The sequence below is a fragment of the Thalassophryne amazonica genome, chromosome 13 (assembly GCF_902500255.1).
Source record: "Thalassophryne amazonica chromosome 13, fThaAma1.1, whole genome shotgun sequence".
Taxonomy (NCBI): Eukaryota; Metazoa; Chordata; class Actinopteri; order Batrachoidiformes; family Batrachoididae; genus Thalassophryne; species Thalassophryne amazonica.
In genome coordinates, this window is record NC_047115.1 from 77,564,243 (window position 1) to 77,583,488 (window position 19,246).

General features: G+C 40.7%; 1 protein-coding gene across 2 annotated transcripts in view; it reads right to left on the bottom strand.

Annotated features, from left to right (window-relative positions):
* Positions 1 to 16,640, bottom strand: part of blnk (B cell linker) — a 164,619-nt gene extending 147,979 nt beyond the window's left edge. The window contains exons 1-2 of one of the 2 annotated variants that reach the window (XM_034185163.1): positions 16,392 to 16,640; positions 16,190 to 16,252 (exon numbers count right to left, since the gene is read on the bottom strand). In XM_034185163.1, the coding sequence (XP_034041054.1) occupies positions 16,190 to 16,252; positions 16,392 to 16,460 (132 nt within the window). In that variant the 5' untranslated portion in view covers positions 16,461 to 16,640. The remainder of the gene's footprint in view (positions 1 to 16,189; positions 16,253 to 16,391) is intronic. The other variant, XM_034185164.1, reaches the window with a different exon arrangement.
* Between the last annotated feature and the right edge of the window lie 2,606 nt (positions 16,641 to 19,246).

Below are 19,246 nucleotides of genomic sequence, written 5' to 3' on the forward strand. Positions count from 1 at the left end.
CTTTTGTACATTTATTAATTATTTTCCAGTTATGCCTGTTTTATGATGCATTTCCTTATTGTTACATTTTAATTAAAAAATAAGCAGAAATGAGTGGTGTTTCTATTCATAAATGTGATTTAATAAAGGTAAAAAGAAACAAATTTAACATATGTGGTGTTTATAACTTGTAACTGGGATTAAGTAAACATCTGCTGAGTATTTAAAAAAAAAAGGTTTAATTATGTTGAATTAAAAGCCCCAAAATGCAATGGGTCCACCAGACCCAGCAGGACTCCCTGTGTAACAAACAAACAAACAAAAAAACAAAACAAACAACAACAACAACAAAACGAAGACCCTATAAGGGTTAATCAACATTTTAGAACACTGATGCGGTATGTGCGGTGCCAGCACATACAACCTAGACTTGATTTGAATTTGATCCCAAGTGACTTACAAATGAGGAATCACAATCAAGCCACGGATTGAAGGTGAAATTCAGCAAAATGATGAATATCATCTTTACATACTCATAAGAACAACACAGTGCGAAAATGCAAGTTGATATCAGAGAGTGAAAGGTACAGCGATAAAAGAAGTGCATGGTAAGTGCATGTTAGGGTTGTTAGTAGAGAAGGTATTCTCAGAAGAGCTGGATTTTCAAGAGCATCTTGACAGTAGAGAGGGACGCAGCTACTCAGATAGCATTTGGTCCACCATTGGGGGAACCACAAACGAGAACTGTCTGGATTGTTTTGGGTGTAGAGATGGTTGTGCCAGACACTGCTTCTTGGAGGACCTCAACAACCGAGAGGTAGCGTAATCATTTATGAGAACATTTCAGTAAATGGGTGCAGACCAAGTCATCACTTTGTAGGCAAGCATTAGTGTCTTGAATTTGATGTGAGTAGCAATGGATATCCAAAAAACATATGGGTGAGGTCCATAAACAGTGAGGTAGGGTGCCCCTTTGGGTCCAAACCCAGACACTCTGACACATTCTGGATCATCTATAAAGGCTTCACTTTGCATGGTGGGAGGTCTGCTAGCAGTGAACACGTGCACAGTCCACGCCTCAGTTAGCTCGTTTCTGTTCGAAGAAGTGTAAATCAGTGGCCGATGCCATGGGTTAAACTGTTAAACAGCCTCAAACATGTTTCAGGTAGGAGTGTGTCTGACCCTGGTAGCTCAGCCACAGAATGTTAAATGGCTGTCCTCCTGATAGAGAGATAAAACATTTATGGCCAGGTTTTATTAATTCATTCCAACAATTAATGATGGATGTAGTGAAATTCTTCAATCTGAGAAGTATTCTTGCTATTTAAATGATTTATTTGCTTGATGCATTTAAAAACAAAACAAAATAAAATAAAAAAAATGTTGGGGTGAAAGCAAAAAAGCTCCATGCTCACGCTGCAGCTGTCAGGGGAGCAATTTCTTTTCTTTGAGGCTTATTTTCTATACAATGGTGGCTTGTTGCTTTTAGGTTAAGTAATGTGTATGTCTGAAGACATTTTGTGGGCTTATGTATGTACTGGAGAAGTACGTCCTACTATACTGTACAGGCCCAGATGTCCGTTGGTGCTACTGCTTATCTCTGAATACCTTAGTGTCAAGCGCGTGAGAGTCTATGAGTCCCCTCTGACAGGACGTCAGTCCATTCCAGATTACTTCCTAGTGCAAGGCCAATACCGATTTACTGCTGGGTGAACTGAGACAATCCAGATGATGTGTCTTGTTCAAGGACACAGACAGGTGGTGTAAATGGGAAACAAATGCAACTCTACCTTTAAATATTTATATTATAATTAAGTACTTAAAATATAATTAAATATTTTTGATTTAAAAGAGGAGTAACAGGAAGACAGAGGTTGGGAATGAGTGGAATACTAGTAGCCAGTAAACCAGTATTGATCAGTATGTCTGGTATTTACCGTATTTTCCGGACTATAAGTCGCACTTTTTTACATGTTTTGGCCGGGGGTGCGACCTATACTCCGGTGCGACTTATAAATGAAAAATATACCGGTAGGATCTCAATTAATTTACTGTAACAAAACAATTTTACGTGACAGAGTCGATCTATGTTTTAAAATGGCCACCAGAAAAGGAAATGCAATGCATCATGGACACTGTAGTATGGCGGTCGTCCTATAAGTCACGCTGGTCGCGATAACCAATCAGAGAACAGAACGTTGGACGCGTATTCCTCACCTCACCTACAGCGTGTGAAGCTGACAAATACGGTGCTTGCTGTTATTCCGGCATGGCGAACAAAACAGCTTCAACCCTTGGATATCAGTGTGAGCAGAGTGTTTAAGTTGACGCTGAGAGCTGCGTGGGAGCACCGGGTGAGCGACGGCGGAGGATTAGTGTGTGCACTTGGAAGGAGCTGGCGTCGAAGATTGTGAATAGCGTTTGAAGCAGACGAACATGGTGTTTATTCCGGGACGGCTAACAAAACAGCTTCAACCCTTGGATATCAGTGTGAGCAGAGTTGACGCTGAGAGCTGCATGGGAGCACTGAGCGACGGCGGAGGATTAGCGTCTGCACTTGGAAGGAGCTGGATCGACAACGCTGGGTGGTCATGAGCTGCGCAGGTAGGTGCTGCATGATTTAGGCACTTGGACATTCTTTCAAAGTTGTTTAAATGGCCTTCTGCTTGCAATCAGAAGAAAGGGCACCAAAAATGCAACAAAATGACAGCTCATTTGTCAAAATCGGATAAATAACACCAGAGATATTGAGATTTGAAGGGGTCATTTTCGTGCCCTATTTTCTAAGCTTATTTACATTACAATAGAGGAAAAAATTGTGTCAAATAATAGGAATTTCTGGCTGAAAGGAAAGGTAGATTATATCTCATTGACACTTAATAGGTGTTCTGTGTCTTATGACCTGAGGGGAGCAGCAATGCACTGACCGTGCCTAGCTTGCCAACAACCAAGAAGAAGAAGAATCAGAGGGTATCACTTCAATACATCATAGTTCCGCTCGACCAATCAGAAAGCAGTAACCATAAACCAGTGAGCCAGCCTGCCCAAAATATGCTCAACAAAATAAATCCCCAATCAATCCTTCATAATGAAGCAAAACTGAAATAAAATCCTCACGAAAATAACATTTTAAGATATCAATAAACTTATCTGAAGCATTTATCGGCTGAAAAATGTGCAGATGTTCATGTATAGAACAATTATTTTCCGGGCATAGCGAGTAGACGACAACATATTTTCAGCGGGAGGTCGCTACCATGGCTACCGGCGGGGATCCAAAATATTAGTGCGGAGGCACAGATTCATATGATACTTCGCTAAAATGATGTTTATTACATAAACTAGACCAAGCAAAGGTATTTAATCACCAAGGAAGTCACGCAGGTGGTGAATTTAACATGGGAACTCCACGTTCGATTTGGAAATCAGGCACATTTCAGAAATCTGAATGGATTTTTACCAGACAAAGTGCGTAAGAATTCGCAGGTCTCCTACATCAAAATAGCGGCATTTCCAGTAGAATTCATGCAGAACCAGCCTCTCCAATCCGCATTTTGTGAACGATACGAACCGCGAGCTTGAAAATTTGATGACGTCATCACGCGAGGCTAAGTTGCTGGCTGACGCGGCTGATGTCCAAGTGCCTACATGGTTCGGCTCGCAATGTGGTCCGCAAAATACAAACATATCTGTTGGTAAAAATGCAGCTCACGAGAGGGCACTCAAGGCTTGTGTGACTGTTCCTGCGACTTCTGACTACCATAGAAAAATAAAAATTTCAACGTTACTGATAACTTAACAAGACAACGGAGAAGGCCAGAAAAAATGCCACCAAAAAGAAAATCATACTCTGCAGATTGTAAGTTACGACTGGTGAAATATGCATCTGAAAACGGTAGCCGTCACAATATTATCATCTGAACTTTTCATGTTAAGTTAACATACCTGTATGTCCATGGGACTTATAGTCCAGTGCAACTTATTTATGGTTTATTTTTCTTTATAATGGATAAAGTGGCTGGTGCGACTTATACTCCGGTGCGACTTATAGTCCGGAAAATACGGTATATTGTGTATTTATATTTATATTATTTGCACATTGTTTTCGTTTTACTTTCACTTTTGATACTCTGTGTGTTTCTTACCCTGTGTGCTGCTATACAATGCTGCTGGAACCTCAGTTTCCCTGTGGGAGTCTTCCCAAGGGATCAGTAAAGTTCTATAATCTAATCTAATCTAATCTATCTAAAATATTGGTAGACCAACTCCTGTCACAGTGCACATATTGTACACATGTTAAATTTAATGTGAGATTTGTGTGCAAAATTATCTTGAACTGAGGATATTCAACAAACAGTTTAGAATTAAGTTTCAAATAAACCTATTTTAATGCATTGTTTTGAATAAAAACACTAATGAGCATTTCCTTGTAAAGACTGGGGATTGGTAATTGGTGTCATACCTAGAATGCGTGTGTGAAGCTCAGTCAAGCTTCTTTCTGGCATGTGTCCCACATGCATTCAGGTAACTCATCAAAACGTTTTGAGCCACAGAAAGTTGACCAAAACCACACTGATGACTTCTGACAACTTTCTTAAACTGGAAGTTCATGTCCTTCCATAAACTTGTCGGGGTTTGTCCTGGGATCTCTTACGAAGTTCAGTCACTATATTGACGAGGTGAGCTTCATAGATAATTGGCAAAGCTTCTGGGGAAAACCTGGTCTTGTTAGGAGAGACGGCATCCATCCCACTTTGGATGGAGCAGCTCTCATTTCTAGAAATCTGGCCAATTTTATTAAATCCTCCAAACCGTGACTATCCAGGGTTGGGACCAGGAAGCAGAGTTGTAGTCTTACACACCTCTCTGCAGCTTCTCTCCCCCTGCCATCCCCTCATTACCCCATCCCCGTAGAGATGGTGCCTGCTCCCAGACCACCAATAACCAGCAAAAATCTATTTAATCATAAAAATTCAAAAAGAAAAAATAATATAGCACCTTCAACTGCACCACAGACTAAAACAGTTAAATGTGGTCTATTAAACATTAGGTCTCTCTCTTCTAAGTCCCTGTTAGTAAATGATATAATAATTGATCAACATATTGATTTATTCTGCCTTACAGAAACCTGGTTACAGCAGGATGAATATGTTAGTTTAAATGAGTCAACACCCCCGAGTCACACTAACTGCCAGAATGCTCATAGCACGGGCCGAGGCGGAGGATTAGCAGCAATCTTCCACTCCAGCTTATTAATTAATCAAAAACCCAGACAGAGCTTTAATTCATTTGAAAGCTTGACTCTTAGTCTTGTCCATCCAAATTGGAAGTCCCAAAAACCAGTTTTATTTGTTGTTATCTATCGTCCTCCTGGTCGTTACTGTGAGTTTCTCTGTGAATTTTCAGAAACTTTGTCTGACTTAGTGCTTAGCTCAGATAAGATAATTATAGTGGGCGATTTTAACATCCACACAGATGCTGAGAATGACAGCCTCAGCACTGCATTTAATCTATTATTAGACTCAATTGGCTTTGCTCAAAATGTAAATGAGTCCACCCACCACTTTAATCATATCTTAGATCTTGTTCTGACTTATGGTATGGAAATTGAAGACTTAACAGTATTCCCTGAAAACTCCCTTCTGTCTGATCATTTCTTAATAACATTTACATTTACTCTGATGGACTACCCAGCAGTGGGGAATAAGTTTCATTACACTAGAAGTCTTTCAGAAAGCGCTGTAACTAGGTTTAAGGATATGATTCCTTCTTTATGTTCTCTAATGCCATATACCAACACAGTGCAGAGTAGCTACCTAAACTCTGTAAGTGAGATAGAGTATCTCGTCAATAGTTTTACATCCTCATTGAAGACAACTTTGGATGCTGTAGCTCCTCTGAAAAAGAGAGCTTTAAATCAGAAGTGCCTGACTCCGTGGTATAACTCACAAACTCGCAGCTTAAAGCAGATAACCCGTAAGTTGGAGAGGAAATGGCGTCTCACTAATTTAGAAGATCTTCACTTAGCCTGGAAAAAGAGTCTGTTGCTCTATAAAAAAGCCCTCCGTAAAGCTAGGACATCTTACTACTCATCACTAATTGAAGAAAATAAGAACAACCCCAGGTTTCTTTTCAGCACTGTAGCCAGGCTGACAAAGAGTCAGAGCTCTATTGAGCCGAGTATTCCTTTAACTTTAACTAGTAATGACTTCATGACTTTCTTTGCTAATAAAATTTTAACTATTAGAGAAAAAATTACTCATAACCATCCCAAAGACGTATCGTTATCTTTGGCTGCTTTCAGTGATGCCGGTATTTGGTTAGACTCTTTCTCTCAGATTGTTCTGTCTGAGTTATTTTCATTAGTTACGTCATCCAAACCATCAACATGTCTATTAGACCCCATTCCTACCAGGCTGCTCAAGGAAGCCCTACCATTATTTAATGCTTCGATCTTAAATATGATCAATCTATCTTTGTTAGTTGGCTATGTACCACAGGCTTTTAAGGTGGCAGTAATTAAACCATTACTTAAAAAGCCATCACTTGACCCAGCTATCTTAGCTAATTATAGGCCAATCTCCAACCTTCCTTTTCTCTCAAAAATTCTTGAAAGGGTAGTTGTAAAACAGCTAACTGATCATCTGCAGAGGAATGGTCTATTTGAAGAGTTTCAGTCAGGTTTTAGAATTCATCATAGTACAGAAACAGCATTAGTGAAGGTTACAAATGATCTTCTTATGGCCTCAGACAGTGGACTCATCTCTGTGCTTGTTCTGTTAGACCTCAGTGCTGCTTTTGATACTGTTGACCATAAAATTTTATTACAGAGATTAGAGCATGCCATAGGTATTAAAGGCACTGCGCTGCGGTGGTTTGAATCATATTTATCTAGCAGATTACAATTTGTTCATGTAAATGGGGAATCTTCTTCACAGACTAAGGTTAATTATGGAGTTCCACAGGGTTCTGTGCTAGGACCAATTTTGTTCACTTTATACATGCTTCCCTTAGGCAGTATTATTAGACGGCATTGCTTAAATTTTCATTGTTACGCAGATGATACCTAGCTTTATCTATCCATGAAGCCAGAGGACACACACCAATTAGCTAAACTGCAGGATTGTCTTACAGACATAGGGACATGGATGACCTCTAATTTCCTGCTTTTGAACTCAGATAAAACTGAAGTTATTGTACTTGGCCCCACAAATCTTAGAGACATGGTGTCTAACCAGATCCTTACTCTGGATGGCATTACCCTGACCTCTAGTAATACTGTGACAAATCTTGGAGTCATTTTTGATCAGAATATGTCATTCAAAGCGCATATTAAACAAATATGTAGGACTGCTTTTTTGCATTTACGCAATATCTCTAAGATTAGAAAGGTCTTGTCTCAGAGTGATGCTGAAAAACTAATTCATGCATTTATTTCCTCTAGGCTGGACTATTGTAATTCATTATTATCAGGTTGTCCTAGAAGTTCCCTGAAAAGCCTTCAGTTAATTCAAAATGCTGCAGCTAGAGTACTGACGGGGACTAGAAGGAGAGAGCATATCTCACCCATATTGGCCTCTCTTCATTGGCTTCCTGTTAATTCTAGAATAGAATTTAAAATTCTTCTTCTTACTTATAAGGTTTTTAATAATCAGGTCCCATCTTATCTTAGGGACCTCATAGTACCATATCACCCCAATAGAGCGCTTCGCTCTCAGACTGCAGGGTTACTTGTAGTTCCTAGGGTTTGTAAGAGTAGAATGGGAGGCAGAGCCTTCACCTTTCAGGCTCCTCTCCTGTGGAACCAGCTCCCAATTCGGATCAGGGAGACAGACACCCTCTCTACTTTTAAGATTAGGCTTAAAACTTTCCTTTTTGCTAAAGCTTATAGTTAGGGCTGGATCAGGTGACCCTGACCTTGGTTAATCGTGTGAGATTTCAGACCGTATAATATTGGGGTAATGGTGGCAAAATATTAGACCATTTCACATTTGGATGTATTACTCTGCACCCTGACTGGTGTTCAGTTGAGATCTCATTCCTGTCGAATATCATTCCTGTCCTCCGTGCAACTGCACATGCTCATTCATGCACAATATTGTCAGGACACGAAACTGTAGATTTATGCAACGAGATGCACAATTCGACAGGACACCAGCTGCGCACGTTGCTAGCTGTTAGTGCTGTTAGCTGAGAGCGAGAGAAAGTCGCATACCGACGCCACCACCTAAATGGGTGAATTTAAGCTATCATGCAAAAGTATAGGAGTGGATTCTGATACAGAATTACCATTTCACATTTGATGGATTTGATGGATTTTCACATTTGATGGATGACTCCACGCCCTGAACACTGTTGGAGTGACGCTGCCTGTGCTTGAGTCGACAGTAAGGGCCCCTTCACACATAGTGCAAATTTGGTCAATTTGCGTACAACTCCAGGGCGACACACGGCCATAGAGTCGTATGAGCGCACCACAAAACATCACACAGACGGGCAGGCATGCACGATGCCGGTGCGACAGTTCATCCATACTATGGTGTCTGTCGAGTACAACCCCTGGCAAAAATTACGGAATCACCGGCCTCGGAGGATGTTCATTCAGTTGTTTAATTTTGTAGAAAAAAAGCAGATCACAGACATGACACAAAACTAAAGTAATTTCAAATGGCAACTTTCTGGCTTTAAGAAACACTATAAAAAATCAAGAAAAAAAGATTGTGGCAGTCAGTAACGGTTACTTTTTTAGACCAAGCAGAGGGAAAAAATATGGAATCACTCAATTCTGAGGAAAAAATTATGGAATCACCCTGTAAATTTTCATCCTCAAAACTAACACCTGCATCATATCAGATCTGCTCGTTAGTCTGCATCTAAAAAGGAGTGAACACACCTTGGAGAGCTGTTGCACCAAGTGGACTGACATGAATCATGGCTCCAACACGAGAGATGTCAATTGAAACAAAGGAGAGGATTATCAAACTCTTAAAAGAGAGTAAATCATCACGCATTGTTGCAAAAGATGTTGGTTGTTCACAGTCAGCTGTGTCTAAACTCTGGACCAAATACAAACAACATGGGAAGGTTGTTAAAGGCAAACATACTGGTAGACCAAGGAAGACATCAGAGCATCAAGACAGAAAACTTAAAGCAATATGTCTCAAAAATCGAAAAATGTACAACAAAACAAATGAGGAACGAATGGGAGGAAACTGGAGTCAACGTCTGTGATCGAACTGTAAGAAACCGCCTAAAGGAAATGGGATTTACATACAGAAAAGCTAAACGAAAGGCATCATTAACACCTAAACAGAAAAAAACAAGGTTACAATGGGCTAAGGAAAAGCAACTGTGGACTGTGGATGACTGGATGAAAGTCATATTCAGTGATGAATCTCGAATCTGCATTGGGCAAGGTGATGCTAGAACTTTTGTTTGGTGCCGTTCCAATGAGATTTATAAAGATGACTGCCTGAAGAGAACATGTAAATTTCCACAGTCATTGATGATATGGGGCTGCATGTCAGGTAAAGGCACTGGGGAGATGGCTGTCATTACATCATCAATAAATGCACAAGTTTATGTTGATATTTTGGACAATTGAAAGGATGTTTGGGGATGATGAAATCATTTTTCAAGATGATAATGCATCTTGCCATAGAGCAAAAACTGCAAAAACATTCCTTGCAAAAAGACACATAGGGTCAATGTCATGGCATAGGGTCAATGTCAATGAGCAGATCTGATTTGATGCAGGTGTTAATTTGGGGGATGAAAATTTCCAGGGTGATTCTATAATTTTTTCCTCAGAATTGAGTGATTCCATATTTTTTTCCTCTGCTTGGTCTAAAAAAGTAACCGTTACTGACTGCCACAATCTTTTTTTCTTGATTTCTTATAGTGTTTCTTAAAGCCAGAAAGTTGCCATTTGAAATGACTTTAGTTTTGTGTCATGTCTGTGATCTGCTTTTTTTCTACAAAATTAAACAACTGAATGAACATCCTCTGAGGCCGGTGATTCCACAATTTCTGCGAGGGGTTGTAGGAACAGCAGCTCACAGTTGCTGCAGCTGCTCGCATTGTGTTCCATGAGACGAGCTGCACCACATTGCGCTGCTGATTTGGAGGAAAATGAAATAAAACCAGCTGTATAATTAGTGAATATCACTGGGTTGATATAAATAATACATAAAGGGGGATGCAAGACAGAACCCTGCAGTTAAATAATCCTGATTTAAAAAAAAACACTCACAGGATATGAACCCACACACTCTGATTACCAGACAGACACTCTACCACTGCACCATAATCACTCTCTTGCAACTCTTGATTAATGCTTTTGTTTCTTCTAGAATGGATTATTGTAATATTCTATTTTCAGGGTTACTGCAGTCCAGCATCAGGGGTCTTCAGTTGGTTCAGAACGCTGCCGCCAGACTTCTGACACGTACCAGAAGGTCTGAACATATCACACCCATTTTGGCATCTTTGCACTGGCTCCCTGTCTCTGTGAGAGCAGATTTTAAGGTTTTGTTATTGACTTATAAGGTTGTTCATGGACTGGCACCATCTTATCTGGCTGATCTGGTGGAACTCTATGATGGAATTGAATTAGAATGGGAATAAGCCCCTTGTGTCTGATGATTTGCGGACATTCATGCTGTTATACAGTTGCTAATGCTTTGCCCGTAAAGCTGTATTTGCGACCGTATAACCAGCATGAACGTCTGTAAATCATAAGACACAAAAGGATTATTCCCTAATTTTATTAACTTACAAACAAAAGAAAAGAGACTTACATTTTGGTGTTCCACTGTTGCTTAACAGTCCAACACAAACTTTAAATTGCAGTCCAAAATTGCGATGTTGTAGTTTGTGATGCACTGCATCATGCCTTACACTGACTTTGTGTACTTCCAAAAGAAAAAAAAAGACTTTGTGCAGTTCCTCTGTCCAGTGAAAAATCACATCAGAAATTTGTCCAGCTTTTCATCCTAACAGTTCTTCATGCCTCCAGACGGCTTAGAGGATAGTGGATTTTTTTTTTTTTAGTGTGTGTTGGAAAAATTAGCACCGTCAATTAGCTCCATCAAATGGTCGTCCACCAGCAAAACAAACTCCGCAATGTTTACCTAAACGCCACCCCTGGTATTGTGAGTGTGCGCGGTGGTTGGGGTGTGCAATAGTACATTTCATACAGCACCGAAATTGCAAGCTAAGAAAAAAGCTAAGAAACACGACGACATGCACGAATAATCCATGTCACGCAGGGGTCGCAATACATTTTTTAACCTACTTGCACTGCTGCTAGTAACAAAAAAATTCCTTGCACCAAAAAAAGTTACTTGCACAACCAAAAGTCAGTCTTCTATCAACCTTAAAACTCCTCCTCTGATGTGTCAGACTCTTCCTCTCTGGGGAGAATTTGAGGGGAGAGCAGCAGCAGCAGCAGACAGTTTTTTTTTTCCACGTGCACGCGAATGAATCGGCCATGAAGATGATTGGTGACTGGTTTATTACACAATTATGACAGAGTTTCAGGGGAGAGAGAGCGAGGAACCCTATGGAGCCCTGGAAGTGTCATCGCAAAATGTTTTGCATGTGGAGAGAATGTGCGCTCGTTTTATTATATTATGCGCTCGTTTTATTAGATTGTGCGCTCATTTTGTTATATTGTGTGCATGTTTTATTAGATTGTGCACTCATTTTGTTATATTGTGTGCACGTTTTATTATATTGTGCACTCATTTTATTATATTGTGTGCACGTTTTAAGCATCGTTTGAGTAAAACAAGGGCATGATCTACTTAAACGTGGACACAATTTGTAAAACGTGCACTCATTTACTCAATATTGTCTTGACACATAAATGTTGGCTGTTAGCCAACAAACCAGGAGACAGTGTAATACATTTCCCCATTAGAAATGGATGTGGTCAGGGTATATCATCATGGTTTGGGCGCACAAGGACATACAGAGAACTCTAGCTGCCCAGCATGGCATCATCTGGAGTTTAAGTACATTAAAAAGGATGCTGTCATCCCCGTCGTGAGGATGACAATTTATGTCATATTATGGAGTTAATTTTGAACGAAAGGAAAATGTGCACATGTTTTACTAATTCGAGGGCTCGAATTATCACAGCCAGGAAAACGTGTGCACGTTTTACGCACATTTTACACACGTTTTATTAATGTGAGAGCACATTTTATTAATTCATGGGCTCAATTAAAGGAAAATGTGTGCACAAATTATCATGGCCAGAAACAAATATCACTTAAGTGACCTTGCCAGGTGCTTGCTCACAGGGTTCGTTTTGACCGTTGGGGTTTTTCCGTAATTATTGTATGGCCTTGCCTTACAATATAAAGCACATTGGGGCAACTGTTTGTTGTGATTTGGCGCTATATAAATAAAATTGAGTTGATTTGATTTGACCTCTTCTGGGTTCGGTAAAGCGGCAACCAGTTTTGTTTTGTTTTTCACGTGTGCGCGCCGCTGGCAATGTTTGTCAGCTTTCCACAACAAATAGATCACAGCAATTCGCTCCATGTGTGTGAGTCATAAAATGCAGGGAAGACGAAAACAGTAACACACTGGAAATTGTTTTTTTCCTTATTTATTCCTTTATTGGTTCGTTCTACTGGTGCTTATAGTTGATAAAACTTGGATAAAGTTACTTGCACCAGTGCTAGTGCAGTATAAAATTATGTGCACCGCTTGAATAATACATGCACAAACTAGCACATGCACGTACTATTTCGAGCCCTGTCACTTGACATACAACCCACCAATCAAATGACAAGGATCCACTCAGCTGTTATATAATTATTGTTGATGCACATTCAGTACAATGCACCAATTACTGTATATTCATTTAAATTAAATATTTTTTATTTAAATGTATTCAGACATGCATTTGAAAATCTTTAGAAATAAACTTGCTTCATTCATCCATTAGTTTGGATGTAGTAGTTATAGCAGCCAAACACATTCACTCTTTGAGTAGACCTCATAGAAATCCCACAGAGTATGTCAAACTGAGTGCAACGACACAAAAGAGAAGTTACAGCTGACTGACTCACTTCCACATTAGGAAGGCCAGCTGATTACACACTGTGTGTGGAAAGTCATACCAGTGAGTTTGCATGATTCTTGTTTCATATCCTGTAGAGTCTCCTCTGACTTTCAACTTTGGAATTTTTTAGTTTTTTTTAACTCTGCTGTAAAACCCATTAACATTTATGGGGACATTCCTCAGTGTATTCATATTTAAAGTGCCTTCTGAAAGTTTTACAGTTTCATTTATGCATCTACTATGGAGCAATGAGAATAATGTGCATCAGTAAACACGTTTTAAAAGACGTCTCTGTTTATCTTCAGCACAACTGACAAAATCGCTTGAAGAAACGTTGTTCTGGTTTTAATTCTATAATCACAAGAACTGCTTGGGAGGATCTGTCTGTTTTGATGTAATGTGAATAACAAACTGAACATAACTGTAATCCAGATATGACCTTGACTGGAATTAAAGGGGCATTCGATAATATTTGTTTAAATGTGAAATGGCGGCTCCCCCAAACCAGACTTTAATACAATGCCAAAGGGACAAAGAGTAGGATTTAGAGATCAGTGTTTTTTGCTTGAATAATGGATTGTTTTTCAAATCAAGCCTGACATGGCTATTTGCTAATTATTAACTACCAACCCACTTGTATGATTTGTCATTGTAAGGCAAAAATAGCTGTTAGTGCTAGGAGCAGAAAACATCAAGCTACTGCTGTAATATCATGCAGACAGAGGAAAATGTTTTTTCTTTTTTTGTGTGTGTGTGTGTGAAATGCGTAAAAGATTCTGATCCAGTGGCCATTACTAGTTTCCCACCAATGCTGTTGTCAGTTTCCTGTCCACCACCCATGTTGGTGTGATGACCAAGTGTATAGTCCAAGAGCCCTTCAAAAGCATTGGGCTGCTTGATATTTCACATATTTTAATTTGTTTATGCCATTCAAGTACAAAAAAATAAATCAAGTCTTCTCAGTGTAAAAATTTGTAAAATTATCTTCCTTAAACTCAAACTCAAAGCAAATCTCTAAGACCTCATATAAATTAATTTAAAATATTGAAGCCAAGATGATGGGTTGCATAAGTAATGGGCCCCTTTGGTATAATACCTGTAAATTATTGCTAGTTTTCTTCAGACAAGTCAGGGGATGGATACATGAACATTTTCAAGTCACTGAATATGTCTTTGACTTTATTTACATCAGTTATAAAGAAATACAAAGAGTATGGCACTCTATGGAAATCTGTATGGAGCAGACAGGTCTCAAACCTGAGTGACTGTGCAAGAAGGAGAAGAGTGAGGAAAGCACCAAGACACCACCAAGACACCCAGAAGACGTTATACGCTTATGTGGCTGTAATTGGAGGACTTGGGCATAGTGCATGTTTTCCATTTTTCATCTGTCATGATTTGCCTCGGATCTGGGCTCATGTTCTGCTTTGAGTTTTGTCTGTGTCCATGTCCTTCCTTTGTAATCCTTTGTCTTTGGTTTTCTGTTATCATTATCTTAGTCACTGCTTGTATTTATCTGGTCATTATATTTTTGTCACTTGTTAAGCTCCTTTCTTTTTTCCCACAGCCTTTGATTTTCTTGTTGATCTCTTTTCAGTTCTCACCTTTGTTTTTCTGGGTTTGTCTCTTTGGATTATTTCAGATGTGGATTTCTGCTCTCTTTGTATTATTTTTAGGCTTATCTCTCATTCTGTTTCAGTTTGCGTTGTGTTTATCTTACTGCACTACCTTGCACCAGCTTCCCTCACCTTCATTCTGTTTCAGTCCGTTTTGTCTTACTGCACTCTCTTGTCTCCTCTCATCTTTGTTTTGTCTGTTCATGCCCCTTTGTGATTGTTCACTCACACCTGTGTCTTGTTTTCCTCTCACCACCTGTGTTATTTAAGCCCTTCGTGTTCCTCATGTCTCTGCCAGTTCGTTGCGATTCTCAAGTCCACATTCCAGCCTTTTTGTCTTTGCTCTGTTTTACCTGTGTTCCATTTTTGACCTCGCTCTTGCCTCAGCCATGAACTTTGTTTCCTTGTGTATTGAACTGTTAGTTTTTGACCATGCCTTTGCCTGACACCTGCCTGTACTGCTGCATCTCTGACTCCGAACCCCAGCCTGATTTTGAGATAAAGCCTTTTTACTCTCACGCCATTGTCTGTGAGTTTTGCATATGTGTCTGTCCACCTTCTCTGCCACGCCTCCTCGAACCCTGACAGTATCACCAGTTATACAGCTTCATGATGAAATGGTATAGAGGAGGATTTTCTTAAAAAGAAGACCTGAAGGTTCAACTACAATTTTCCAGAAGGTACATCTGGGATACAAGCCGAGCTTTGATGTTTTGGTGAAAGAAAATTCACCAAAAGGAAAAGGAGTATATATTTTGAAAAACTAAGTCCCTTTGACTGCCCCCTGGTTGTCAGCGCAGCAAATCCAAGGTGGATCTGCATGGCAAATTGGCACAACTTTTGCACCGGATGCCCTTCCTGGCGCAACTGCACATTACATGATAAAATGTGGCAGGGGTGGTGTTTGAACTAGAGGTGGGCGAATCGATCCTAATATCGGTACCAACGCTAGTAATGATATTGAACGATCCTCGTGTAAAAAGATCGATACTCAAGCTTTTTTTCTGTCCCACATGCACTGACTGCTGCGCATGCAGATTCATCAAAGTCTACTCTGTCTGTAAGGGCAGCGCTGCGCTGTGTCACACAGCACGGAGCAGTGCACCCTTGTATTGTGGTTTGTCAGCCCTCCCCCTCAGGAGATTTTGTTTTAAGTTGGGTTGAATGATATTTTTTTAAACAAAAATGTTGATTGTGATAATAAAGTATTTTGTTGTCACATACAATGTTTGGCAAAATTCTATCCTAGGTCTCCTTTTGATCTATGAAGCTTAAATATGAAAAAGTATTGGTATCGGTATCGATATCAGCGATACTGGGCCTGTATTTACTTGGTATCGGATCAATACCAAAATTCCCGGTATCGCCCACCTCTAGTTTGAACCAGGAACTTTCCTCACTGAAACCAAGTGCACTAACCACTTGGCCACCACCCCTGCAACAAAGAAGTTGCATTTTATGTTAAACTGAAGTGCAGAACCGCAGGAATGGGAGAAAGTGTGATGTCGTAACTCACCAGAAATCTTAGTCCGTTAATTTTCAGTCTGTTTACAGTAGCTGCACATTCTTGCATTTTGTTCTGGGGACAGAAAAGACACACAGACTCTGTTTTCACATGCGCTCTACACAACGATTACTCAGCTTAAAATAGTTCCACTTAAAGATTTGATCTTAACACCAGTGTGATTTCGGATTGTTTTATTTTTTTTGGTACTTACGCTACACAAGAAGAAGGCCACTTGTTCCTGGTCCCAGCTTTCACACTCCTCTTTCGATGGCAGGTTCATTTTGGTCTCAGCAGGTAACCTTTTAGCAGCACTGTGCTTTGAGCATTCCAACTATTTGTGACCCGTCACGGGCTGGTGACTCAACTCATCAGTCAACTTCAACAGAGAGAAGTAGCGCACATGCAGGGTGGTCACTCCATTAAAGCCAGCATGAAGCAGTGCTTAGCATTTTCACTTATCAGATTTTGTGCCTCAGACTGCCTCCACAAAAGGGAAGCACAAGCTTCCTCAAAGTCATTGTATGTTAAGTAACAAAGGTGTCATAATAGAATGTGGCTAAACCGTTATGAAGAATAACAGGACCGCTCTCAAAGCATGCACTGGTGTCATGTGGTGACACATCTGCCAGACTATGGAACCATCCTGGATCCTGGAGGGCAACCACCCAGACAGCTGTCTGGTCCGTCCTCATCTCTCAAATGTAACCATTTATCTGCTGCAGCCATGTGAAACATTGGTGACACATTGACCTTCTCCAGCTGTTGGGGTCCTCAGTACTGAGGACTCCAAAACATGACTTTGGCCATTATTTTAAGAAGGTGACAATATGTATCTGGATCATGCCAATAGAAATACGCCACATGGCCAAAACGTTGTAACTGTCATTCGCTGACAGTGCAAGGGGTACTCCTCATGTGAGATTATTACCTTGGCTTTAGCAAAGCGGCAACAGCAGGGTATGCTGTGGCTCAACAGATATCCTTCAAATTTGGTGGAACTGTTTCTTGGAGTAATTTGGTCAAAGATCAAAGAAAACAGGAAAGCATGGTTTGAAAACATCATGCCTAAAGAGGTGGTGGATGATGCACGATCATGGTCAATGACATGGACATCACAATGCCAATTTCAATAAAATGTCTGTTCACCACAAATAAAAATATCGCAAATAACTAACCTGACTGTGTCCATTTATCATACATAGAAGGTTCCGGGTTCAAATCCCACCTCTGCCACATTTCTCCATGTAATGTGGAGTTTCGTCAGGAAGGGCATCCGGCGTAAAACCTGTGCCAATTCAACATGCAGATCCATCTTGGATTTGCTGTGGCGACCCCGAGTGCAAACAAGGGAGCAGCCGAAGGGACTTACTTACATGTATTCCATGTAATTTAATTTAATTTCAGGTGGGCCTTTAATCAACTTTAATCAATTTCCAGCACTCTGGAGTAGACGTAGACCCTGGAGGCTGAATAGTGTGATGATCATATACGAGGTCTATTAGAAAAGTATCCGACCTTATTATTTTTTTCAAAAACCATATGGATTTGAATCACGTGTGATTACATCAGACATGCTTGAACCCTCGTGGGCATGCGAGAGTTTTTTCACGCCTGTCGGTTACGTCATTCGCCTGTGGGCAGTCTTTGAGTGAGGAGTCGTCCACCCGCTCGTCGATTTTTTTCATTGTTTAGGAATGGCTCAGAGACTGTTGCTTTGTTTGATAAAATTTTTTTAAAAACTGTAAGGCACAACTGAGTGGACACCATTCAATAAATTCAGCTGGTTTTCGGTAAAAATTTTAACGGCTGATGAGAGATTTTGATCTGGTAGTGTCGCTTTAAGGACGGTCCACGGCGCCTGACGGCGATCTGCGCTTCGAGGCGGCAGCGTCTCGCCGTTTCAAGTTGAAAACTTCCACATTTCAGGCTCTGTTGACGCAGTAAGTCGTCAGAGAACAGAGAACTTTCAGAAGAAGTCGGCATGAGGAGTTTATTCGGACATTCCATTGTTAACGGTCATTTTGTAATGAAAGAACGTGCGGGCAGGGTCGCATGTCGGGCTGGACCCGACCGCGGGGGGTCGCGGCAGGAAAAACACCTCCGTTGGAAATCTTAACGGGCAAGTTGGAACATGCCCAAGCTGTTAAACAATTTCTCAGTTACTCACTTGTTGAAAGCCATTAAAAGCCGCCTGAATTCTACAAATGGTTTTCAACACGGAGGTGTTTTTCCTGTCGCGGCGCACACAGATTTGCCGAGTCGTCACGGAAACGACTCGGCGAATTTGCGCGTACGTCTTTCATTAAAAAAATGTCCTTAAACAGTGGAATGTCCGCATAAATTCCTCATGCCGGCCTCTTCTGAATCTTCTCTGTTCTCTCACGATGTCCTGGGTGAATTAAGCCTTAAATTAGGATGTTTTCAGCTCGAAACAGGCCGACGACGGCGCCTGGAAGTGCTGCAGGACGTCCCGCTCCGTGGGAAGTCCTTACACCGACAGAAACACCCCATAATCTCTCATCAGCCGTTAAACCTTTCACAGAAAACCAGCTTAATTTCTCGAATAGTGTCCACTCGGATATTCCTCACAGGTCCAGAAAAAATTTTGATAAAGCAACGCGCGCCGTCTCGAGCAGCGTGTGAAACAAAGGAATTCAGCCGAGAGGGCGGGACCACATCTCACTCAAGGCCTGCCCACAGGGAAATGACGTCACCGACAAGCGTGAAAAAACTCACGCATGCGCACGAGGGTTCAAGCATGATTGGTGTAATCGCATGTCATTCAAATCCATATAGTTAAAAAAAATAATAAAAGGGTCGGTTTATTATCTAAGAGACCTCGTAATTGGCACACACCCTCTGGTCCCCTTTTTAAAATATGGGGACCACCACCCCAGTTTGCCACTCCGTTGGCACTGTTCCATACCTCAATGCAATGTTGAAGAGACGTCTCATCCAAGACAGTCCCTCCACACCCAGAACCTTCAGCATTTCTGGAGGGATCTCATCAACCCCTGGGGCCTTGCTACTGTTGAGTTGTTTGACTACCTCAGTGACTTCCACCAG